This window comes from Melampsora larici-populina (genome assembly GCF_000204055.1).
Source record: "Melampsora larici-populina 98AG31 unplaced genomic scaffold MELLAscaffold_51, whole genome shotgun sequence".
Classification (NCBI taxonomy): domain Eukaryota; kingdom Fungi; phylum Basidiomycota; class Pucciniomycetes; order Pucciniales; family Melampsoraceae; genus Melampsora; species Melampsora laricis-populina.
The window spans coordinates 368,095-387,562 of record NW_006768815.1 but is presented as its reverse complement, the minus strand read 5'-3'; the positions used below and the strand labels follow the sequence as shown (position 1 = coordinate 387,562).

The 19,468-nt window shown below is 43.4% G+C and overlaps 5 protein-coding genes across 5 annotated transcripts; 1 reads left to right on the top strand and 4 right to left on the bottom strand.

Annotated features, from left to right (window-relative positions):
• Positions 1 to 1,671: 1,671 nt before the first annotated feature.
• On the bottom strand, positions 1,672 to 2,937 carry MELLADRAFT_92668 (uncharacterized protein; the record flags this gene model as incomplete). Its single annotated transcript, XM_007415447.1, has 7 exons — positions 1,672 to 1,676; positions 1,820 to 1,829; positions 1,878 to 1,952; positions 2,010 to 2,150; positions 2,230 to 2,361; positions 2,419 to 2,771; positions 2,844 to 2,937. The coding sequence occupies 7 exons, from the start codon at positions 2,935 to 2,937 to the stop codon at positions 1,672 to 1,674; spliced, it is 810 nt and encodes a 269-aa protein (XP_007415509.1).
• Positions 2,938 to 8,198: 5,261 nt separating this feature from the next.
• On the bottom strand, positions 8,199 to 9,228 carry MELLADRAFT_111208 (uncharacterized protein; the record flags this gene model as incomplete). Its single annotated transcript, XM_007415446.1, has 3 exons — positions 8,199 to 8,567; positions 8,689 to 8,745; positions 8,821 to 9,228. The coding sequence occupies 3 exons, from the start codon at positions 9,226 to 9,228 to the stop codon at positions 8,199 to 8,201; spliced, it is 834 nt and encodes a 277-aa protein (XP_007415508.1).
• Positions 9,229 to 12,409: 3,181 nt separating this feature from the next.
• MELLADRAFT_73055 (uncharacterized protein) lies at positions 12,410 to 14,069 on the top strand (the record flags this gene model as incomplete). The annotated part of the gene is made up of 6 exons (XM_007415509.1): positions 12,410 to 12,686; positions 12,776 to 12,810; positions 12,884 to 12,990; positions 13,067 to 13,243; positions 13,329 to 13,547; positions 13,622 to 14,069. The coding sequence occupies 6 exons, from the start codon at positions 12,608 to 12,610 to the stop codon at positions 13,671 to 13,673; spliced, it is 669 nt and encodes a 222-aa protein (XP_007415571.1).
• Positions 14,070 to 15,014: 945 nt separating this feature from the next.
• Positions 15,015 to 15,972, bottom strand: MELLADRAFT_53667 (uncharacterized protein; the record flags this gene model as incomplete). The annotated part of the gene is made up of 4 exons (XM_007415445.1): positions 15,015 to 15,458; positions 15,541 to 15,801; positions 15,874 to 15,897; positions 15,970 to 15,972. 4 exons carry the CDS (start codon positions 15,970 to 15,972, stop codon positions 15,015 to 15,017), a joined length of 732 nt encoding a protein of 243 aa, XP_007415507.1.
• A 1,504-nt stretch (positions 15,973 to 17,476) lies between these two features.
• Positions 17,477 to 19,001, bottom strand: MELLADRAFT_67254 (uncharacterized protein; the record flags this gene model as incomplete). The annotated part of the gene is made up of 7 exons (XM_007415444.1): positions 17,477 to 17,605; positions 17,673 to 17,750; positions 17,817 to 17,957; positions 18,024 to 18,140; positions 18,209 to 18,517; positions 18,637 to 18,839; positions 18,977 to 19,001. The coding sequence occupies 7 exons, from the start codon at positions 18,999 to 19,001 to the stop codon at positions 17,477 to 17,479; spliced, it is 1,002 nt and encodes a 333-aa protein (XP_007415506.1).
• Between the last annotated feature and the right edge of the window lie 467 nt (positions 19,002 to 19,468).

Below are 19,468 nucleotides of genomic sequence, written 5' to 3'. Positions count from 1 at the left end.
CCTTCCAGCTCATTCTGACTGCTTAAGTTCTAGAAACTCAGCTGATGTTGGTTTCACAAAATTTTCCTTCAGAATGCCACCAAATAAGACCTTAGCCGATAAACAAAAGCCGGGTGTGAAGGGGGACAAATCAAGGATCTCAGTCCTTGTCTGTACAAATTCTGACGGTAGCAACAAACTTCCAGCACTTTTCATTGGTAGTTCAGCTCAACCAACCTCATTCAGGCGCAAAAAGGCACACGATTATGGTCTTCAATACACCCACAACAAGAATGCATGGATGACTGGCACAATCTTTGGTGACTGGCTTCAGAGAATTGACACCGATTTCCGCAAACAAGAACACCATATCCTCCTTCTGTTAGACAACTTTTCAGGTCATCGATCAGCTGTCAAAACAATCAACTTGACAAACATAAAGGTCCATTTCCTTCCTCCAAACCTCACAAGTGTTCTCCAGCCATGCGACGCTGGCATCATCGCAGCATTCAAAGCCTACTACCGCCGCGACTTCATCTCACTCATCATCGGGCGATATGAAGATAATCCAGGGAAGTCGGCAACTGAAATTTATCGGATACCCCTCCTCGAAGCAATGCAGATGGCGAATGTAGCATGGAATTCAGTGACATCTGAAACCATTACAAACTGTTGGCGGCATACTGGAATAGTTGCTGAACTAAAAGCAGATGTATCTCACTTGATCCGCCCAAATGACCATGGTTTTCTTAAGCAGCTTGATCACTGTCCAGGTTTACACCAGGGGGTAATCCGAACGATCTGGTGGCGGTCATGGAATACCGCCGTACGGCGAGATTTGCTTGGTGGTGGAGAACCGACGCCAGATGGTCAGTGGCACGGCGGTCAAAAGGCGAGATTGCCTTACCGCCGCTAGACGGGCCATCTGGCGGTTTTCAAGCCATCCAAAAACCAGATTACAGCCCAGTTGACCGATCGATTGATTTTTGATTGATCAGTCAACTGGGCTTTAATCTGGTTGCTGGATGGCCTGAAAACCGTTTTGTAAGACCATCCATCGACCGATTCTGGCCTCGCAGGTTTCTTCGCTTCGGGTTTGCTTCGATCACGGGCAAAAAATAGGTATTTTTTTGTATAAAATAATAGGCTTCTTTTGTATTGCAATCGGTACAAACATGATAAGAACAATACATGAAAAGGAACAATAAAATATAATATATGTATATTGTAGTAGTCTAATATACATATGATAAATGATATAAATGAGAATTGGATAAATAAAAATGACTGAGCCACCTCAGGCTCCGGTAGCGTTGGTATTTTGTTCGGAAGAGGGGGGTTGTGGTAACGCAGCTGCTGCTGTAGTCACTGCTGCTTCGTCTGGTATTTTGAAGTTGGTAAGCGCTTTGATATCGGCCAGCTTGTTTGAACCGTTGAAGATGCGCTTGTGCTCGTCAAGAATAAGTTTGTAGAACCTACGAAAACAATACATAAGTGTGATGATTAAAACAATGAGAGAAGGAGTACTCACGCTTCAGTGAATCGGGGCCCTTTTATTCGCAAGTTACCTAGCTGTTGATCAACGCTTTTCCAGATTGAAGAGCCGTTTCCTTGGACCTCGAGACAGACGGCTTGCATTCTCTGAAAAAGATGTAGATGTTGATAAGTGAACAAGAGACAATGTACATGGGCCTAATCTAATGTTACGTACCAGATATGCGTAGCGTGATGACTTTGCGAGGTCGCGTGAAGCGTCGGTTATGACTTCTTCATCAGTGGCGATTTTTTTGTCGAGACCAGGAAAGCCAGCCATCTACATATGCAAAGTGTAGTAACATACCTGTCGGCAACTTATTGGGATTGTAAAAGGGGATTTAAACAAGGACGATTGGACTTACAGATAGATAGATATCTTCTAAAGTTGGAAGCGGGTCGCTCACAAATCCGTGATTGGGCTTAGCATTGTGACGGAGCTAGAGAAATGGATATAATTGTCAGTGAGAGCATGTATCAAAGGAAAAGTTGCTTACAATGTCATGTAATCTCTCTCGGGCATTTTTTGCTTTGTGCTTGATGAGCGTGATGACCTCCTTGGGAAATCGACTTTTACTAGTCCATCCTGGTGGAAAGTTCCGAGTCTTCCAAGCATCATCCTTGCGTTGCAGTGCAATCTGTTGAATGTATGGATTTATTGGTTTTGAAGATGATCTAGGACAGTGAATCAAAGGCGAGGTTACCAAAGACACTTACTTGAGCAATCATCTCAAGTGAGTGAGTGAGTGTCCTCTTCTCGCTTGCTACGGAGATAACACCATCGGTAAGAGTATAAGCTTGAAGGGTAGGGTCGGTGATAGACTCCAGGAGGACTTTCACGCAGGTTTTCTACAATCACTGGGTTAGTTTGATGACTAGAGGAAATGAAATAAAAACAAAGTTGACCTTGAGTTCTTCGTTAGGTGTCCACACAGGAGCAGAGTTAGTTGAAGTAGTGGTGCTTGGTGAATTAGAAGGGGCTTCGGATCCTGTTGGTTGACCGAGTCTTTGGATAATGTCTTGATGACACTGAGCTGTGTAGACAAGTAACGCGTTTAATCGAGAATCGTTTTCCAATCGATTACTACAAATTCGCGCACGCTCTCGGTTTTCGGTGTTCAGATTAGCTTGATCAGCAAGAGTGTCAAAAACTCGAAGGAGTGTTGATTGAGTTGGGTTAGATTGATGGCTTGGAGGATTCTGATCATTTGAGGGAGACGTTGATCGACGGGTATGATGGTCTGATGGTTGGAAGCCACCTAAATATAAAGAATTGAAGTGCAAGATGTGTTTCAGAAGTGAGAATAAGGGGGAATAAAAAGAAAACTTACGATTTGGATTGGGAAATCGCTGTGGTAAAGAGTTCCCATGACCTCCTGGGTTGTTGGGTCCTGCGTAGGGATTGAAACGGCCATCCTGAGGCATAAATGAGTCGAGGTTATACTGGTTCGAGCTGAGATCGTTTGGGTTCAGAGGTCCACCTTTGAGAGAATTCTTTTTGCGAGAATTTTGAAGGAAAAAAGGATAAAAAAATACCATACGAAAAGGTGGAGGACCATTTCCGTGAGACCCGTAATTGTATGGGGCAGAACCACCCTATGACATGAGAAAAACTTGATGGAGTGTTGGATGGACTGGTTGACGTGAAGGTGATGGAGAAGAAAAAGCAAGGGACTTGGAAAAAGGGACTTGACCGCTTTTGGTGCAATGCTGTATCACCTTGTCACCTGTTACAAGTGTAACAAGTGACATGTTGAGCATCTGCTGTTCTCCTTCAACAGCATCCATTTTGGCAATGAAAGACTTGTGATAAGTCAGAAATCTCATGGGGAACATATATTTTGGTAGATGATATATTGGAAAAATAATAAAGAAGGGTCAAATGATATTTGACTCTACCAAGAGCTTGAAGTAAACAAATACAAGTGAAAGACAAGTAAAAAAATATAAGATATCACTTTTTCTGTTTCTTTGCCTTTTCATCTGTCCACTTCTTTACGCCAACATTAATGGCCAGACTCCATTCTGTTGGTGTGATTTCCAACTGATCAATGTCAGCCAATCGCCGATGAGTTTCGGCCGAGTAAAAAGAGGCTGAGTTCAAGATGTACGATGGATTTTCAGCATGAACAATGTGATGTAGTGGGATGGTGGTATCTTGACGTTCAACTTGCTTGAATTTATTAGAACCAAGTACGCACTTGCTGTCGTGACAGTTGTGTTGAACATTCAAAACTGTATCAAGCGCCTTCTCCACAAAAAGATCAATGAGGAATGCTTCATGTGAGAAGTTTGGCTCGAGTGAAATGACATACATTTGGTTTGAGGAACACTGAATGATCAGTTTTTGTAATCTCGCGCATTGAGTAAAATGGATGAATGAATCCACGGGTGCAATAGTTCATCTCGATCATGCATTTGGATGGTGCCTCTCCCGCAGGCTTCCACATACTCTTGACACAGGCAATCAGTTCATTAGATGTCTGATTTGCTGGCTTGATCTGACGATGGTGCGAAAAAAAGTCAGCGCAGCACATAATATTGTTGAAAAAAATCACAAACCCAAAGAAATGTAGCATCTTCCACCTTCTGATTGTTAGGTAAGATCAAACAAGTCACACGCTCCCAAGTTACATTAGGACGAGTGATAGAAAGGAATTCGGGAAGATCATCAGGAGAAATTTCGGGAGCTTTGTTTTGAGTGACTGATTGAAGTTTGAAAAAAATGTGAGAATTTTCATCTGTATCTATTGTATGTCAAAGAAAAACAAATACCTTTCACGCGCAAGCCTTTATTTGTGTTCCAAGCAGTATTCACACCAAGAGAACGTTGAAGGTTTTTGTTTGTTGAAAATAAATTGAGAACTGCACTTCCGGCAGAAACCCGTTGACCAAGCTTCTGATCATACCATGTCCCACCTAACAGAATGTGAACAATCATTTGATAGCTGTTGAAGGAATTTGCAATATCACGTCCAGGTGCTAGATGATTCGAGTGAATTGAAGCTTTCCGTAATACAAAGTTGAAGCTTTCAAAAATTTCAGTAGCAACTAGATGACAAGGTCCAAACCACTGAATTGATTTGGGTAAATGAGTGAGCATATGAAATTTCGGTTTGTTTGTCCAGCGTGCATTAGACCCAACAAGACCGAGAAGGAAGTTGTCAACGGATCTTTGAAGTTCAATGAGATAACGATCCATATTTGAGATTTCGTTCTGAAAAATTAATGAGGCTAAAGAAATAAGCGCGCTCCAAAAGTATCTTTTTTCTCTACTGATTTCCTCAAATAGAATAAAAGGAATAGCTTGCATGATTACTCGATACTCCTTTCCAACAAGACTCTTGTAATACTGGATGAATGCGTTTGGTATGATCAGTGGGATGTTCAGTCCTTTCGTATCAAAAGATGCCCATCGAGCCATGATAGTTGAGTGTTGAGGAGTTCCCGGCTTGAGCGGCGAGAGTTCAGTCATTAACTCTTGCCAGGGATACTTTGCTACTCCTAAAAGATAGACATGAAGCGCCTCAACCGGTGTGTCGTGGTGTCCATCAAAACCTATGAAAAAAGATGTCAGCTGTAAAAGGAACATCAAATTAAATGTTTATTGAGCTTACCGGGTAGCCGAAGGAAGGGATTATAAACACGAGAACCAAATTTTGAGTCAAGATCTTGCCACAACTGACGTGATTCTTCAGGTTTCTTTGAATCGAAAACTTGTAGAACTTGATTCATCAACTTTTCATTCACTGTATCACGAGTACCATGTAGACGTCGGGCTTTTGTAATTTCATCTTTTGTATGTAAGCTACTACCTAAGTTCCAAATATATTTTGTTAACTCTTTTGTGTTGTTCCAGTCGCGAAAAGCTAGAGGGTGCTACAAGTTTTGATAAAGAAAATCAGCTATTTTTATCTCTATGTTTTTCAAATTATCAAAAATAAAAATATGGACATACACGTTGAAAATTTTCATCAAGACCGACAAATTGTTGAACATAAGTTGTTGTCATCTTTTCAGATTTGCTATCCACTCGAAGATTGCATATTCGACACGGGGTAAGAGTAATTCCCGGATTGATACAATTGCAGATCTCAGCATGCATTGGAGAATCTCCAAGATAGCATAGTACTACGACCATGACTAAGACCTCTTGATCGATTTTGCAATCGTACGCTGAAAAGCCATCCGTCGCCAGAGAACTACGCAGATGAGATTTAAGAAAATCAAAATTCGAACTTGAGATGGATTTGAAAATCATGAGACTTGCGTAAGCTCATCAACAATTGGTTCTCCAAGTTCCAGCGCACTTGCAACATTTGATGTAGAAACATAATGAATATTATAATCTTGATTTGATAATTTTGTAGGTAGACCACTCAGAGTGTAATAGAATGACATATGACTGTTATACTTTTTTGATTGATTTCCTGATGTATCATCCGAGTACAAGGTGATGGGAATGTGACGGATTAATCGTCCGTTAGCTTTTGATCTCCACGGATTTTCGATGGGAATTGGAAGCAATGCGGTTGCAGTTGATTCTAAAAAGAGTGAAAACAAATTACATTAGAATACGTCTGATTCCATTAACAGATTATAAATACATACGATACATAGATGATCCACATAGATCTCTAAGCTTTCTCCCATCTGGTAGATATACCATAGAAATTGGACGCCAGAAATCATTTGCATTGACGGTGATAAGATTTTCCGAAGAGAAATCGGGTTCAGAATAAATACAGATATCAAGACCTTGTGTAACTGAGTTGTTGTAGATGTTTGTGGTTAGACACTTTGAAAGAAGATTATCCCCGTCTGTGTAAAAAAAAATTGGAACAAAAAGCTCGAATACAGCGGATGAGAGAAGTTGAACGGGTTCGTAGATATAAAAATGACCGTGTCGAGTTTCAATCATAGGTGTTCGTAATTCTTTTTTGATCCCCTCTCGCCACTTTTTAGATTGAGAAAGTCTATTTATTGGTTCATTTGTAGAAAGTTCGGGAATTGTAATCAAATGCGGTCTAATGTCTGGATTGGCCAAGTTCTAGAAAAACAAACAAAATCAGTTGTGTGGTTTTGTCTTTATCAAGAATTAATTTATAATTACCAGAGTAATTCCTTCTTTAATTGGTAATGTAAAGCATGGAGTACCTAACACACTCCGAGTATTGGTAACAGTTAAGCCCATTTTTTCTTTAAGACTTTTTCGTAAACTTTGCAGTGTTTTCCAGGTAGGAAGATAAACTGCACAGATAGTTAAGATTTCCCTAATCTTCTCATATAGTAATCGAGAAAGTACACTACGAGTAGAACCTATAATCAACATTGCAACAAGGTGCTTCAATAAAAACAAAAACGTGTTTCAGCATTCAAAAAATTAAAACAAACAAACAAATACAATGGTCCAAGATAAAGAGAAGGAGATGAGGAATTTCAACGCACCTCCTTCTTTTTAAATGGATACCACTCATCAGATTCAGACTCATCTTTATTTAAATCATCATCATCATCATTATACACAATCTCATCTTCCTGTTCTTCCAATCTGGGCTCTTGAGGAGGTACATCATTGTCCTCTTCATCATCTTCTCTGATTCCAAGGTTGTAGATAGCATTCCAGATCAAATCAGGCCTTTCATGAACAATCTCCTCAACCTCAATACGAGTATTAGCTGGGGTTTCAAAGAGGGCCGAGTCATCCTGATTCCAGATATTTGTTTCATCTGAGTGAGTTCCGATTCCGTCATCCGGTGGATCGTCTTCGTCGCCGCCGTCGCCGCTTGTCCAATTCATCGCATTGACTGCGGCCGATCCTGATCCAGAAGCTAGGGAAGGATTTGGCAAGTTCATCTCAATTTTGTCCACTTCCAGCTTAGCCACGTTGGATTTGTGAGTTTTGCTTTTGGAATGAGTAATGTAAGACGAGAAGGGCTTTCGTCCACAGAGTGTACATATGTACAAAGGATGCGATGGCCTATCCGAGATTGAGCGAAAATCTGACCACAACAGCTCAGCCTTCGAGCTCATACTATCGAGGGTGATTTGACTTACATTCTGCCACGAGTGGTGGCTCTCCTGGTGCAGACATCACAAAACGAGGCCACTGATGGTTGAAAAGGATCAAAAACTTGAATTATTTCGATAAGAACTTTGCAGAGGTGTGACTTTTTGATATCAATAGCAAGTCCGATCAAGGACACCACAGAGGTGTCTTGGCCGGCTACAGGCGGCCATGGCAGGCCAGCTGCAGACCGCCAGCGCTTGCATAGGGGCAGGCCGTCTGCAGATGGCCCTCACGCAAGACGTCTGCCAGGCGCCAGGTGGCTCGGTCTGCAGGCCGGCTGGTTTCCGCCTGCAGGCCGGCTTCAATTTGGCTGCTGACGGTCATCAGGCTTGATGGCCCGACACATTAGCCGGGTATTCAGCTCTCGGACTCACTTGCTTGGGTGCGATTGCTCAGATCAGCTATTGCTGATCGCACCAACAGCGACAGCACTACATGATATCCAACGTACGATTGATTTCACAGTAACAGTCTATGTACAAGTGTGATAAGGCAGAGGAACTCCGCACAGCAAAAAAAAACTTCAAAGAGAAAAAACTGACCAATATAATGATTGATTTTCCCCCGCCTCCAGGCATTCGCACCATGATGGCTTCCTTGGAAAGCAAGTCCAACGTCACTTTGAAGTTGATAGTTTGAGAGAGGATGAAGTGGGATTAGGTCGTTGTAGTTGAGGAGTACGAACTGGAGTGGTGGTACTAAATGAAGCAGATCGAGTAGGAAGCCCATCTGAATTATAAAGTGAACTCCGATCACGAGATGAATGATGATTGTTGATGATGGGAGTATGATTCGATTCAGGATTATGCTGCTGCTGTGACTGTGGCTGATGATGATGATGAGCAGCAGTAGATTGAAGCGAATCGATGGATGAATGAGTTGAATGTTTTTCTTGATGATGATATAGAACACCTAATTCTTTAGCTAAAGCTTCATCTATGATGACTCTACTAAGACTAGTTTTTCTTGAGATGTTTCTGATGATCTAGATAATTGAAGGATTGGAAGTTCTGCATCAGCTGAGATATGCTAAAACCATAATATCAAATTAGTCAAGCTTCAATTATCCTTTGAATAAAGTAAATCTAATTTAGATTTGGACTCACTTCTCTCATTCTCGTTTCTTTGATTTCAACTTTCATCTTTTGATAATTGACTCTTAACTAATTCAACCGATAAAACAATCATCAGAATTAATTTCCAAAATTCAGAAAGATCATCAAGATAGTAGAAAATACCTTTCTACATTTACTTGAAGATAATTCACTTATTTGAATAAAATCTTCAATAGGATCGAGTTGAGATTTAATGACACATATTGATAATTCAAATTCAGTCAAAGATAATTGTTCTTGATGATTATTTGAAGTTTGAAAACAGAATAATTTATTTGAAAGTTTGATTAATGAACCCGACTTAGAATTAAGATCATGAGTTTGATGAGTTTGAGTAATTTGATGATGAAAATGATTTAAATGAATTGATGAGTTGATGAGATCATGATTCAAGTTGAAATGATTTGCATTAGTTGTTATAGCTTTTGATAGTTTTGATAATTTGGTGTATCTTGATGATGATGAGGGTGTTGGTGTTGATTGATTTGGTGAAGTTAGAAAATGGACACGGTGATGATTGAACGCTGACATATCGAATCTGATCTTTCAGGAATGAGTGCCAAGTTAACATCATCAGAAGGAGTTTGAAAACCTTGAATCGAACAATAAGGTCGAATGTTTGGAAACAATTTGAATGTTTTTATCAAAGTTAAAGTTGAAGATACATTACCTATTTCCAAAGGAGTGACCGATGGATCTTGAAACAACAATTGTTGTCTAACAAATGGAATCCATTGCGTCTTCGTCTTGTGGAATTGTAGATCAATCATTTAATGTACGTGTTCATGTAAAGGAAGTAAGAGAAGGAGAATAGACACTTACCTAGAGCACGACAAGTTTGAACTGGACTGTCTCTTCTTTGGAGTGGAAAAAAGACTGGGGAAGGTTTTCCTTTTCAAATAGGAGGCCAGGGATGAACGTGTGATATTTGACCTGACAGATCTCTGGAGTTGCGGACTTTGCAACTTGAGCGACGTTTGTGGCAGCCCACTGGAAGCGGTCTATTGGCCACTTGCAGGCGCATTTCTGGCCGGATTGGGCCGCGTAAAGGGTGCCCGGCGGCAGGCCGCCTATCAATGGCCTGCAGACCGCTCCTCAATATTAATTTTGGACAGATTTGCACTCCGGCAGTATGCCTGGCTGCAGCCCGCCTATAGATGGCCTGCGAGTCGGTCTTGAGGCTGATTTTTGACCTGACCATTCTCAGACGCCGTCAGGCCAATTTCTGACAAAAGACCCTCCCGTGGTGGACATGAGTTTAACTGCAGGTTAAACCCCTTCTCCATCTGGATTTTTGGCTGTCAAACTTTCCTGCTGTTCAAATTTCCTCTCAACTTTTCCTCTCAGCGTCTCGCCTTTTTTATTTTTTATACGTTAGGCAAAAATCATCGATCTTCTTCGGTTTGAAGCTCTCAAAAAAATCAACATCCTGTTCACTGCATTTACCGCGGTTTTATTGACCCTATTCTCAGGGTTGTACGACCCTCACTTCCGCCATCAATCCATGTTGGTCGTAATGGATGGCCATCGAGTCTGCCAGTGAACTCGATGGCCATCATTCGGCCGTATTCTGTACGGTCTTTCGGCCATCTTCTGGCCATCTTCTTGAACGTTCGAAAAGATGGCCGAAAGACCGGTTTGTGGCGGTGTTCTGCTCGCCAAAGAGCTGGTCAATAGGGGTTGGGCGAAAAAGCGACCAACCGGTTTCCTAACGCAATTCAGTCGCAATTCAATATTTTAGGAATGCTTTGGAGATTGCTCGAAAGCAATACCAAAGCCACTCATAACTAACCAACATTTTGATCCGTCTTTTTGCTTTGCAAAAATACAGACCGGTACGAAGTGCGTCTTCAGAAGTCCAAAGCTTCACCCGTTCAAAAGTCTTACAGGGAAAATCGATTTGCGCCGCTGGGCTTGAAGTACAAGCCATGCAAACACGCCTTTTGCACCTTTCACAGATCCCCTAACCCTTCTCTTCAGGCCAAAGCTTGCCTGGGTATCACCTTAACACTCTCGGCCCTGAGCTCAGATCCGTAAGAGATGTGTGAAACCCATAAAACTTGTTCTCCACCATCTTCAACTGCTTTCGCTAGGCTTCTCAGAGGCGCAAAACCGGTTGGTCGAAATATCGCCCAACCCCTAATATCTCGCCAGACCGACCATCCGAGTGACCAGCTGATTTCTGGCCGAAATACCAGCATTTAACCAGAAATCAGCTGGTATAGCCATACCAGCCAAAATCTGGTCAAACGCTGGTATTTCGGCCAGCGTTTGGCCAGATTTCGACACAACCACTATTTCGCTCGTATTCCGACAGAAAATTACCCCCTGGTGTAGATGAATGCCGATCCGACCATCGGCTCAGCATTAAAAATCTTTTGAATCCTCAGATTGAAAATCAACTACCCAATCACGAGTTGGTTATGCCAACAGATAAAGAAATCATTCAAGCTAGTGCATCCGATACACCTGTAGGCGCCGACGATCCCGAGGACGATGATGATCAAAGTGCTCTCACACTCCCGCCGATGCCACTTTCTCAAGTCTCTGCTGCCATCAACAGTATCATTCACGCGCTGAACCATCAACCATGCGACTTGGATGATCATGGACCCGACTGGAGAAAGCACATCACAGCCTTACACTCGCTTCGAAATGATGTTAGTACTGCCCGCTTCAAATTTGTGAATCAAAAATGTATCACCGACTTCTTTGCCCCAAGCCTATTCCATGAAGGTGAATAAAACCAGATGTCTTAAATGTTTGTGTCGTTGTCCTAGACATACACTCTTATGCTTTGTATGCCCTCTTATGCTTTGTATGCTTTTTTATTATCTATGATGTATCTATGCCAATTACAATAAAAATCATATGCAATTTTGACTTTGATGAAATAAGCATTAGGGTCAATTTCTTCCCAAATATGCTTTTATGCTTACTTCGAAGTGATGCATCGCTCCCTTTAAGCATCAGGTATTCTGCATTTAAAAGGTTGCTTATATCGAGCGGCGACTGTAGTCCCTCATTTTTAGAGTTGGGCGCCTCCTTTTTTGAATACAGAATGTCATGATGACGCAACCCGAAGGAATGATTCTGCCGAGAGAACAGAAACGAAAGAATCAACTTCATGCACGAGAGAGGACTGACGAATGAGCTGGAATGACAGACTTCGAAACCGATTTTGGACTTTTCTAAATTCAAGTACATAACCCTCCAAAGTAATTACCCTTAACGCTAGGTATCCTGACTTTTGGGTCTACCTTCAGTTTTGATTTCAGATGTTTTGAGTGATGCCTTTCGCAATCCGTGAGCGCGTAGTCACGAAGCAGATCAGCATTGACCTTCATTCGATTGGTCTCACTCACCCCTCTTGATGAGCCCGATGTGATCAGAGTCAGGTCAGCTTGAAAGTCGGTTCCGATTTGGTGTGTGTGTGTAGGTGTGTGTCCATGGCGCTTCAACATCCATCACGCATCTCCACTAGTATGTAGGTACATAGTGCTTATGTAGCTAGATTCATGATAATTGTCGAGTTTTTTAGGTTAATTCAGGCCAGATTCTCACTAAACAGCTTATTACTTAATTAAATTTAAATTTCTTTTCATCAAACTCTTACCCAATCGGGCAGCTCAATTCAGAGTCTGAGCGTTCACCTTTTTTTTTTTTGCTTTGCTTTGCTTTGCTCCTTCTCAACCTATCATCGATCATTCCCACACTATATCGAAACCAGCCCTTAAATACCAATTTGAATTCATCGTTTCTCTCTCCTCCTTCCCTACCGTTCAATCTTACTTTTTTATTATAAATCTAACCATCGTCCATCTTTTCCGCATCTTTTGACCGTTTTTCACTTCGACACGTCAAATTTAAATCCATCACCACCCTTACATCCACTTTATAAACTTTCATAATGAGTCTTACCTCCTTCGTCATCCTTGCTACGGCTATTGCTGGTGCTGCTGCCCAGGGTGTCATGGTCAACACCCCTAGTAAGTCCTGTCTATCTGGTCATCGTTATCGAAGCTTTCGATACCCTTACGAGTTCTCGAATCTAATCAACATGAATCTATCAATGCAGCCTCTGTGGTTCAGTGCTTACCTGTTCAGCTCAGTGTAAGTAGCTCTCCCTACTTGAATCTCTCGTTGTACTTGGAATACACTATTAACTCTGCTGTTTGTTCCACAGTGGTCTGGTGGTCAAGCTCCTTACTTTTTGTCACTTATCCCTGGTGGCCAACCAACTGGTACTCCTCTTGAAGACCTCGGTCAACAAACTGGTACCAGCTTCTCATGGTTCGTAGTCGATATCTTTGCATCACGCCTTTTGAGATCCTTTCTGACTTGCCTTGTTGCTATATGACCTTTTTAGGAAAGCCGATTTACCTGCCAACACTGACGTTACGGTCCAAATCCGTGACAGTGCTGGTGTCTTGAACTACTCTGATAAGTTTACCGTCCAGAAAGCTCCCTCTGGAGTTACCTGTACCTCCGGTACTGGTACTGGCACTGCTACTTCCCCCGTTACGACGGGGACTGCTTCGGCTCCGTGAGTAATTCCAGCTCAAGACTTTCAGGTCTTCTACGTTTTCTTATCTCTGTTTGCTTTTGTATGCTTGTGTATGCTCACGCAGCTCTTCCACTAGCCCGACTACCCCAACCACCCCAACCACCCCAACCACTGGATCAACCACCGGATCAACCACCGGATCAACCACTGGAGGCTCATCGACCACTAACACTACTAGCACCACACCCAAGACCTCTCCTGGCACAACTACGCCTGTTGCTGGCACTAACACCACTGGTTCTTCAGCCAGCACTGATGCTAAGAGTGAAGCCTCCCGCTCCGCGTACGTGAACTTTTGTGTCTACTATCTATCACTGCTATATCTCTACAGCTAATACTTTCCTATTGACTCCGCAGTGCTGGAATCATGGCTGTTGCCGTTGCTGCTGCCGTCGCTGTCTTTGCATGAGAAGTTGGATTTTACCTTCAACTTGCTGTCTCCTAGTGTGCCGCTTCGCTTCATGTTTTGAGAACTCGCAGTCATCTCTTTACTTGGAGCGGATGTGATCTGATGCTACTTGGATACATCCTCGTTGTAATTGATTTTTATTCTGTTTGATCTTCTCTTATAATTTTGTTCCTGGAAGTGAATAAACAATGGACCCTTTGTTTCGATTCTGCTTGGTAATCAAAATTTCACCAGGAACTTGTTATTGAGATCACTTCTCCTCACTTGCGTTGTTGATGGTACTGAGTCGTGTCAAGTTTCATTTCTTTCCACCCGTTGAATTCGATTTAGACTGAGTAGCAATTTATTCTTTTGATTTACCTTTTCCCTTCACGATAATGACCTGTTCATTGATCCAATCAGCTTGCGTGTCTCACCAAGTCACGCGCGCAGACTTTGTGACCTCTGTTATGCTTGCTTTACCGATGGCTATACACACTTGTCCAGTGAAGCCTCCAATGACCGACGAGAACTGTGTAATTCTTGAGCATTAGTCACATGGCGTAAGTATGCCTTGCATAAAGCCAGGTCTGGCTCCTGACCTTGTGAGCCTGCCAGTCATCTTGGGCCGCAGAGTGACATCACCACAATAAACACAGTCCAGCCGGTGCTTACCCACTGGTGACCGACAGTCTCAAGCATTCTAACAAGTGTTTGCATTGATCAATCTCAATCACCTTTCGACATCCTCGTGCCGAGTTATAATGCTTCTACACCTCTCTGCCATGTCTGGTAAGCCTGAAGAAATATCAAAATCAATCCTGAGCTTTGCAGTTCAAAGCCTGGTTTTCGCCACTTCAAAAGGACAGAGACTGTGTACATGTTTAGAGGCTAATATTCAGAAAAGTATGCAATGATGCTTCACTATATCTTACTTCTAGAGCTCTTTTGTCATTTCTGGTCAGCAAGTTGAAAACCCTTTTGCTGTGCTTCAATGATTCTATGAAAGTTCTGTCAAATTCCGCATACAGACTACATGATTTGAAGGGTTTGACTCTGCTTGGGTTCCTTCATGTACCATGTACTTGGGATGTGATGGAGAGGTCATAATGGTGATTGGATATGACTCATTGGGCTAATGTAGGAATGAATTGGTGGTCAAAGATCCCTCAAAAACCATTTCAGGGTGTTGGGCAGTGTTCTTCTCAATTTGACCATTTCATTGAGAGTCAGAGGACACATACATGAATTGACATCAAGATACTATATATCAGACCAGGGGCAAGATACAAAAGGGTATGCTTCGGAAAGTTCGCACCCAAGATCGCTGAGATATCTGCTTGAATCGTCCTGACCATCTTACTATAGAGGTGGTAAGCCCCATTTTGCCCCATCCCACTCTTCAAGAGAGTCAAGGACTTCATCAGCTTCAACTACTTCCATACCTTGAGAAAGTTGTAGTTTCTTAAGTTCTGGATCAGGTACCCAAATCACTCGCATACCAGCTGCTTTAGCTGCTCGAACTCCTGGTATACCATCTTCAAAGACTAAGATCTCATCTGGACGTAAACCTTTTAATTGATCAAGTTGAGTTTGATTCAAAGGATTAAAGTTGCCTTGATGGTCTGGTGAGATTTCTAAGCCGAGGAACTTCTTGGCAGCCAAAAGGAATGGATCTGGATCTGGTTTTCCTCGTTTCATCTCAGGTGAGTCTCCACATATTACGTTTTGACCAAACTTGGCAAATAAGTTCTTTAGATTAGAGGTTTTGAGATCAAAGTTTTGACGAATTGATCCAGTGGCGATCTGAATGAGAAAGCAATGGTTTCATCAAGTAAAATTCAAGATCACTGAAATCTATCAATCAATAGTGACTATGTGTACATACCGCCATGGGTATTCCATTTTTGTGAAGATTTTCAACAAGTCGCTCAGCACCTGGCATCGGTTTAACATTCGGAAACATTTCAAGTTGACGAGATTTCATTTTAGATGTAAACTCTTCTCCTGAGATCGGTATGTCTGTCTTTTTAACAAGTAAAGCAGCCGATTCAAATGCTGGTCTACCCATTAAAGAAGCTTTGATTTCCCAAGTAAGTTGTTTATTGAATGGTCCTAGGATCTCGTTAGTGATGGTGGTATAAATGGTCTGTTGTTAACAAAAATTTATGGGTTAAGTTTCACAGATTTCGGGGTTTGTTTAGGTCCATAGAATCTTGACCTCAGAATCTATCAGTAAGCCGTCCTGAAAAAAAATTATGAATGTCAGTTTAAACTTTCTGGAATTAGGTCTGGAGAAGATCAGCTAGAGACTTACCATGTCAAAGATGACGGCCTTGATGTTGGCTTTCGAACCTGAGCCTGAGTTGGCCATCAATGTTTGTGTACTTTTGATGATTGACGAGCAAGTTGTTTGAAGAATGTGGTGAAGCCAATTGCACGAGACTCCAAAATTTTCAGATCACCTTTCACCTCAGAGCCCATCACGTGATCTGTATCGCATAACTATAACAGTGCAGCTTAAACATAACACCACCCTTAACAAAGCGCGTGGCTCTCGGGACTGGGGCATGCCAGGCACGCCTTTTCAATAACAAACCAAAAAAAGAACTGATCTGAGACTGAATAGAGGTTTGAACAATTATGGCGTTCAAACATGTGCAAGAAATTTGCAAAACCGATGTGCAAGATCCGTGCAAGATCCGTGCAAGAAATCTTGCACGGATCTTGCTTAATTAATTTTTTCACAACCCCCTGCTGTATGTATCTCATCAAGGGCAAACTGAGTCCTCAAAGCGGGGAAGCCTAGGTTCACACATAACTTTCTTAAGTCTGCAAGTTTTGTGGAAGTTCTATGCAAGATGTTTAAAAGAACTTGCACAGAACTTTCTCACAACTTGCAAATTTCTCGCGCATGTTTGAACGCCATAAATGCTTTTTTTTGACAAAAGCAAACATATAGATGTGAGCCTACACCCCAGGAGGGCCCAGACCGCCCGTGGACCAAGTTGCCCGGCGGTTGGCAGGCGGCCCGCGCGTACGCACAGGGGGGCGGTCTGCAGATAGACCATGGCTAGCCGGGCCGCAGGCCGCCTGGTCAGGCGGGACCCAGGCGGCGGTCTAGCCGACTGCAGATGAACTTAGGGTGGCCCAAAGGCGGTCAACGCAGGTTTTCAGCTGGGCGCACCGCAGCGACCTACCAAAGCACGCACGAGCGCGGCTGCACATATAGGTGGAAGCCAGCACGCCTTCTGGGGACAGCATGGCAAAATCAGAACGCCGCACCAGTCGAGCACATAAAACATATAATCTTTTTCATTGGCGGGGCAAGCATGTGAATTTTGAGTAAAGAAAAACACTATCTGAGCACACAAGTTGAATCAAAAATGGCGGAAAATGCAATGCCAATGGTGGCACTGTGATAGCGCTTGACGGATGATGTTGGTGCCAGTGCTTTAGGCGTTTGTGACGACGCCCCCTGTGACCACAATGCCCGCGACGATGTCCTCCTCAAATGGTAAACGGAAGGAAACATTTTCGGCTATATCAGTATAAGTGTTTCTGCCATCGAACGCGCTACAGTCATCGTCATATATGATGTTATAAAATCTGAAAGATATTATTGCATCAGTGCGTGAACATTGAGCATCATGATCAGGTACTAAATACTCACGATGCTGCATAATCACGCCCACAGACTCGTAGAACATCAAGCTGCCGGTCAACCTCCGCCCAGATCGAGCTCGACCCCCTCCCGATTTGGAAAATGTGAAGGGCCTCTCGACGCTGTGAGCGTTCAAAATGAACCAAACATCAGAGGAAGTTTAATACACGCTAATGATGAGATTATAACCCACAAGATAAGCCATTCGAACACGTTCAGGTTCGCTGGTGCTGGCCCAAACGGTCTCGATCGGAACATGGTCCGCCACTTGTCTAAATTTAATGGCAATCTGGAGAATGGCACGTTAGCAAGGGTGACTACGGAGATGCACAATCTCAAAACATGAAGAGACTAACCTTATGCACCAGTGACTTCAGAGTTGGCACAGCGCCGTGGACCACAGCGTTTTTCGGATCATATACCCCAGTCAATAGCTGTGCCAAATGGTCATAAGTGTGTGTAGGGTTATTTCCTAATCAAGACACCAAAATAGAACGCACCAGCAGGTGAAGCTTCTCGCGGACGTGCTTGCACACGTTCTTGACTTCAGAATCGTAAGCCCTTGCCGCAAGGACGGAGGTAACGCCGTTGACTTGTCGCGGCAGCAGTGGTTCAACTGCCGCGATTTGACGCACGGCACTCTAGTCATTCAGAAGTGAAATATAATGAGCCACGTGCGGGAGGGATGGGTTCAAGGATCAATTCACCTTGATGCTATTGTAGAGCGAGTTAGCTAGCCAAACTCGTCCTGGGGTTTCCAAGGCGGTGTAGGAATCCAGGGTGGCCTTATTGATGAACCGGTAAGCTTGGGTGGATATTTTGCCCTGAAAACTTTTGGGGTTAGCAGGTGTATGATGAAGGAAAGTAACCAGTCTAGATGTTGGTGACGTACCCGCAGTTCCGTCGCGCAGACCCACACACTGCCAGTAGATGTCGCGTCATCGGCGTCAACATGTCCATTGCCAGTCGCATGGGTCGCGGCATTCGGGTTGGACTGAACGAGCTCAGTGAGAGTATCAATGTGATCGGCAATCCCGTCAACCTTGTCCGAGATGCGTTCGACTTTCTCCATCACGTCTTCAAGCTTATTCATGACACCTTCGACCTTGTTCAAGAATGAATTGAGCGCGTCCTCGAGGTGATTAATGACCCCATCAACCTTGCGCGAAGACGACAAGATGTTCTCAGACATCTGGGAGAGCTGAAAGGTATGTTGCGCGTGCGCTACACTTATCAGGACCTGTCGGAAAGGGCCTTGGGCCTGAGGAGCTGGTCTTCAGCATCCGTGCCATCATTGGGGTCTCATAAGAGATAAATTACCTCGGCAAGGGCGAGCGCCTGGAGTCGGTGGAGTTCATTGATGCCGCTATCCGTCACTGCATCTTTGAAAAAGATCATCTCGTTTGCGCGGAGTGGCCTGGCTGGTCTCTGTTCGTCTGTGTCCACCATGTGAGCACTGTCATCCCGATCGGGTCGGTCAAACTCAGTGAGGTTAGAAGAGCCGGATCCGGACTTTCGGGCGCCTGGAAATTGGGAACGATCATTTCTGCTTCTAGCAGAGACAAGATTCGGTCAACCACCTAGCAAGTGGGAGAGGTGGGCGAGTTACAAAATGGTGAATGTCGTGTCAATCAATTTAGGTAATCAGACTGAAACAAACCAGAATGGCTCCGTAAGGAGAGCATGTTGTGGAGTGATCGGATTGAACTGGGATTTGCCGGCGTGCGAGTGGTATTTGAGCCAGCTGGCGATCCACTGGACTCCTGGGAGAGGTTGCCTGCAGGTTGTGATGATCGGGGTCAGATGTCCTTCTGAACCAAATAAACAAGCGAGGGGATGACAGACCAATTGATCGGTGCACATTCAAAGACATCGCCGTGATGGAAATCAAGATGTAAAGGAAAATTGGTTTGGGTTTATAGGACGTTGAAATATGATGGGGGCCTCGGGTGAGGCCTTATGAAGTTCAGAGGTCAAATCAAACTGTGAGTGGGCCAGATGACCATTGATGCCAAAGAGAGACATGGTGTTAGTTGGGGGCTCGCAATCAGACCGTTTCAAGGAGACTGACCTTGTCCACTTGACTTTGCCCATTTGGGAGCCGAATTGTCCCAAAACGTCGATTTGAATTGGCCCTACCGTACAGTGGCGC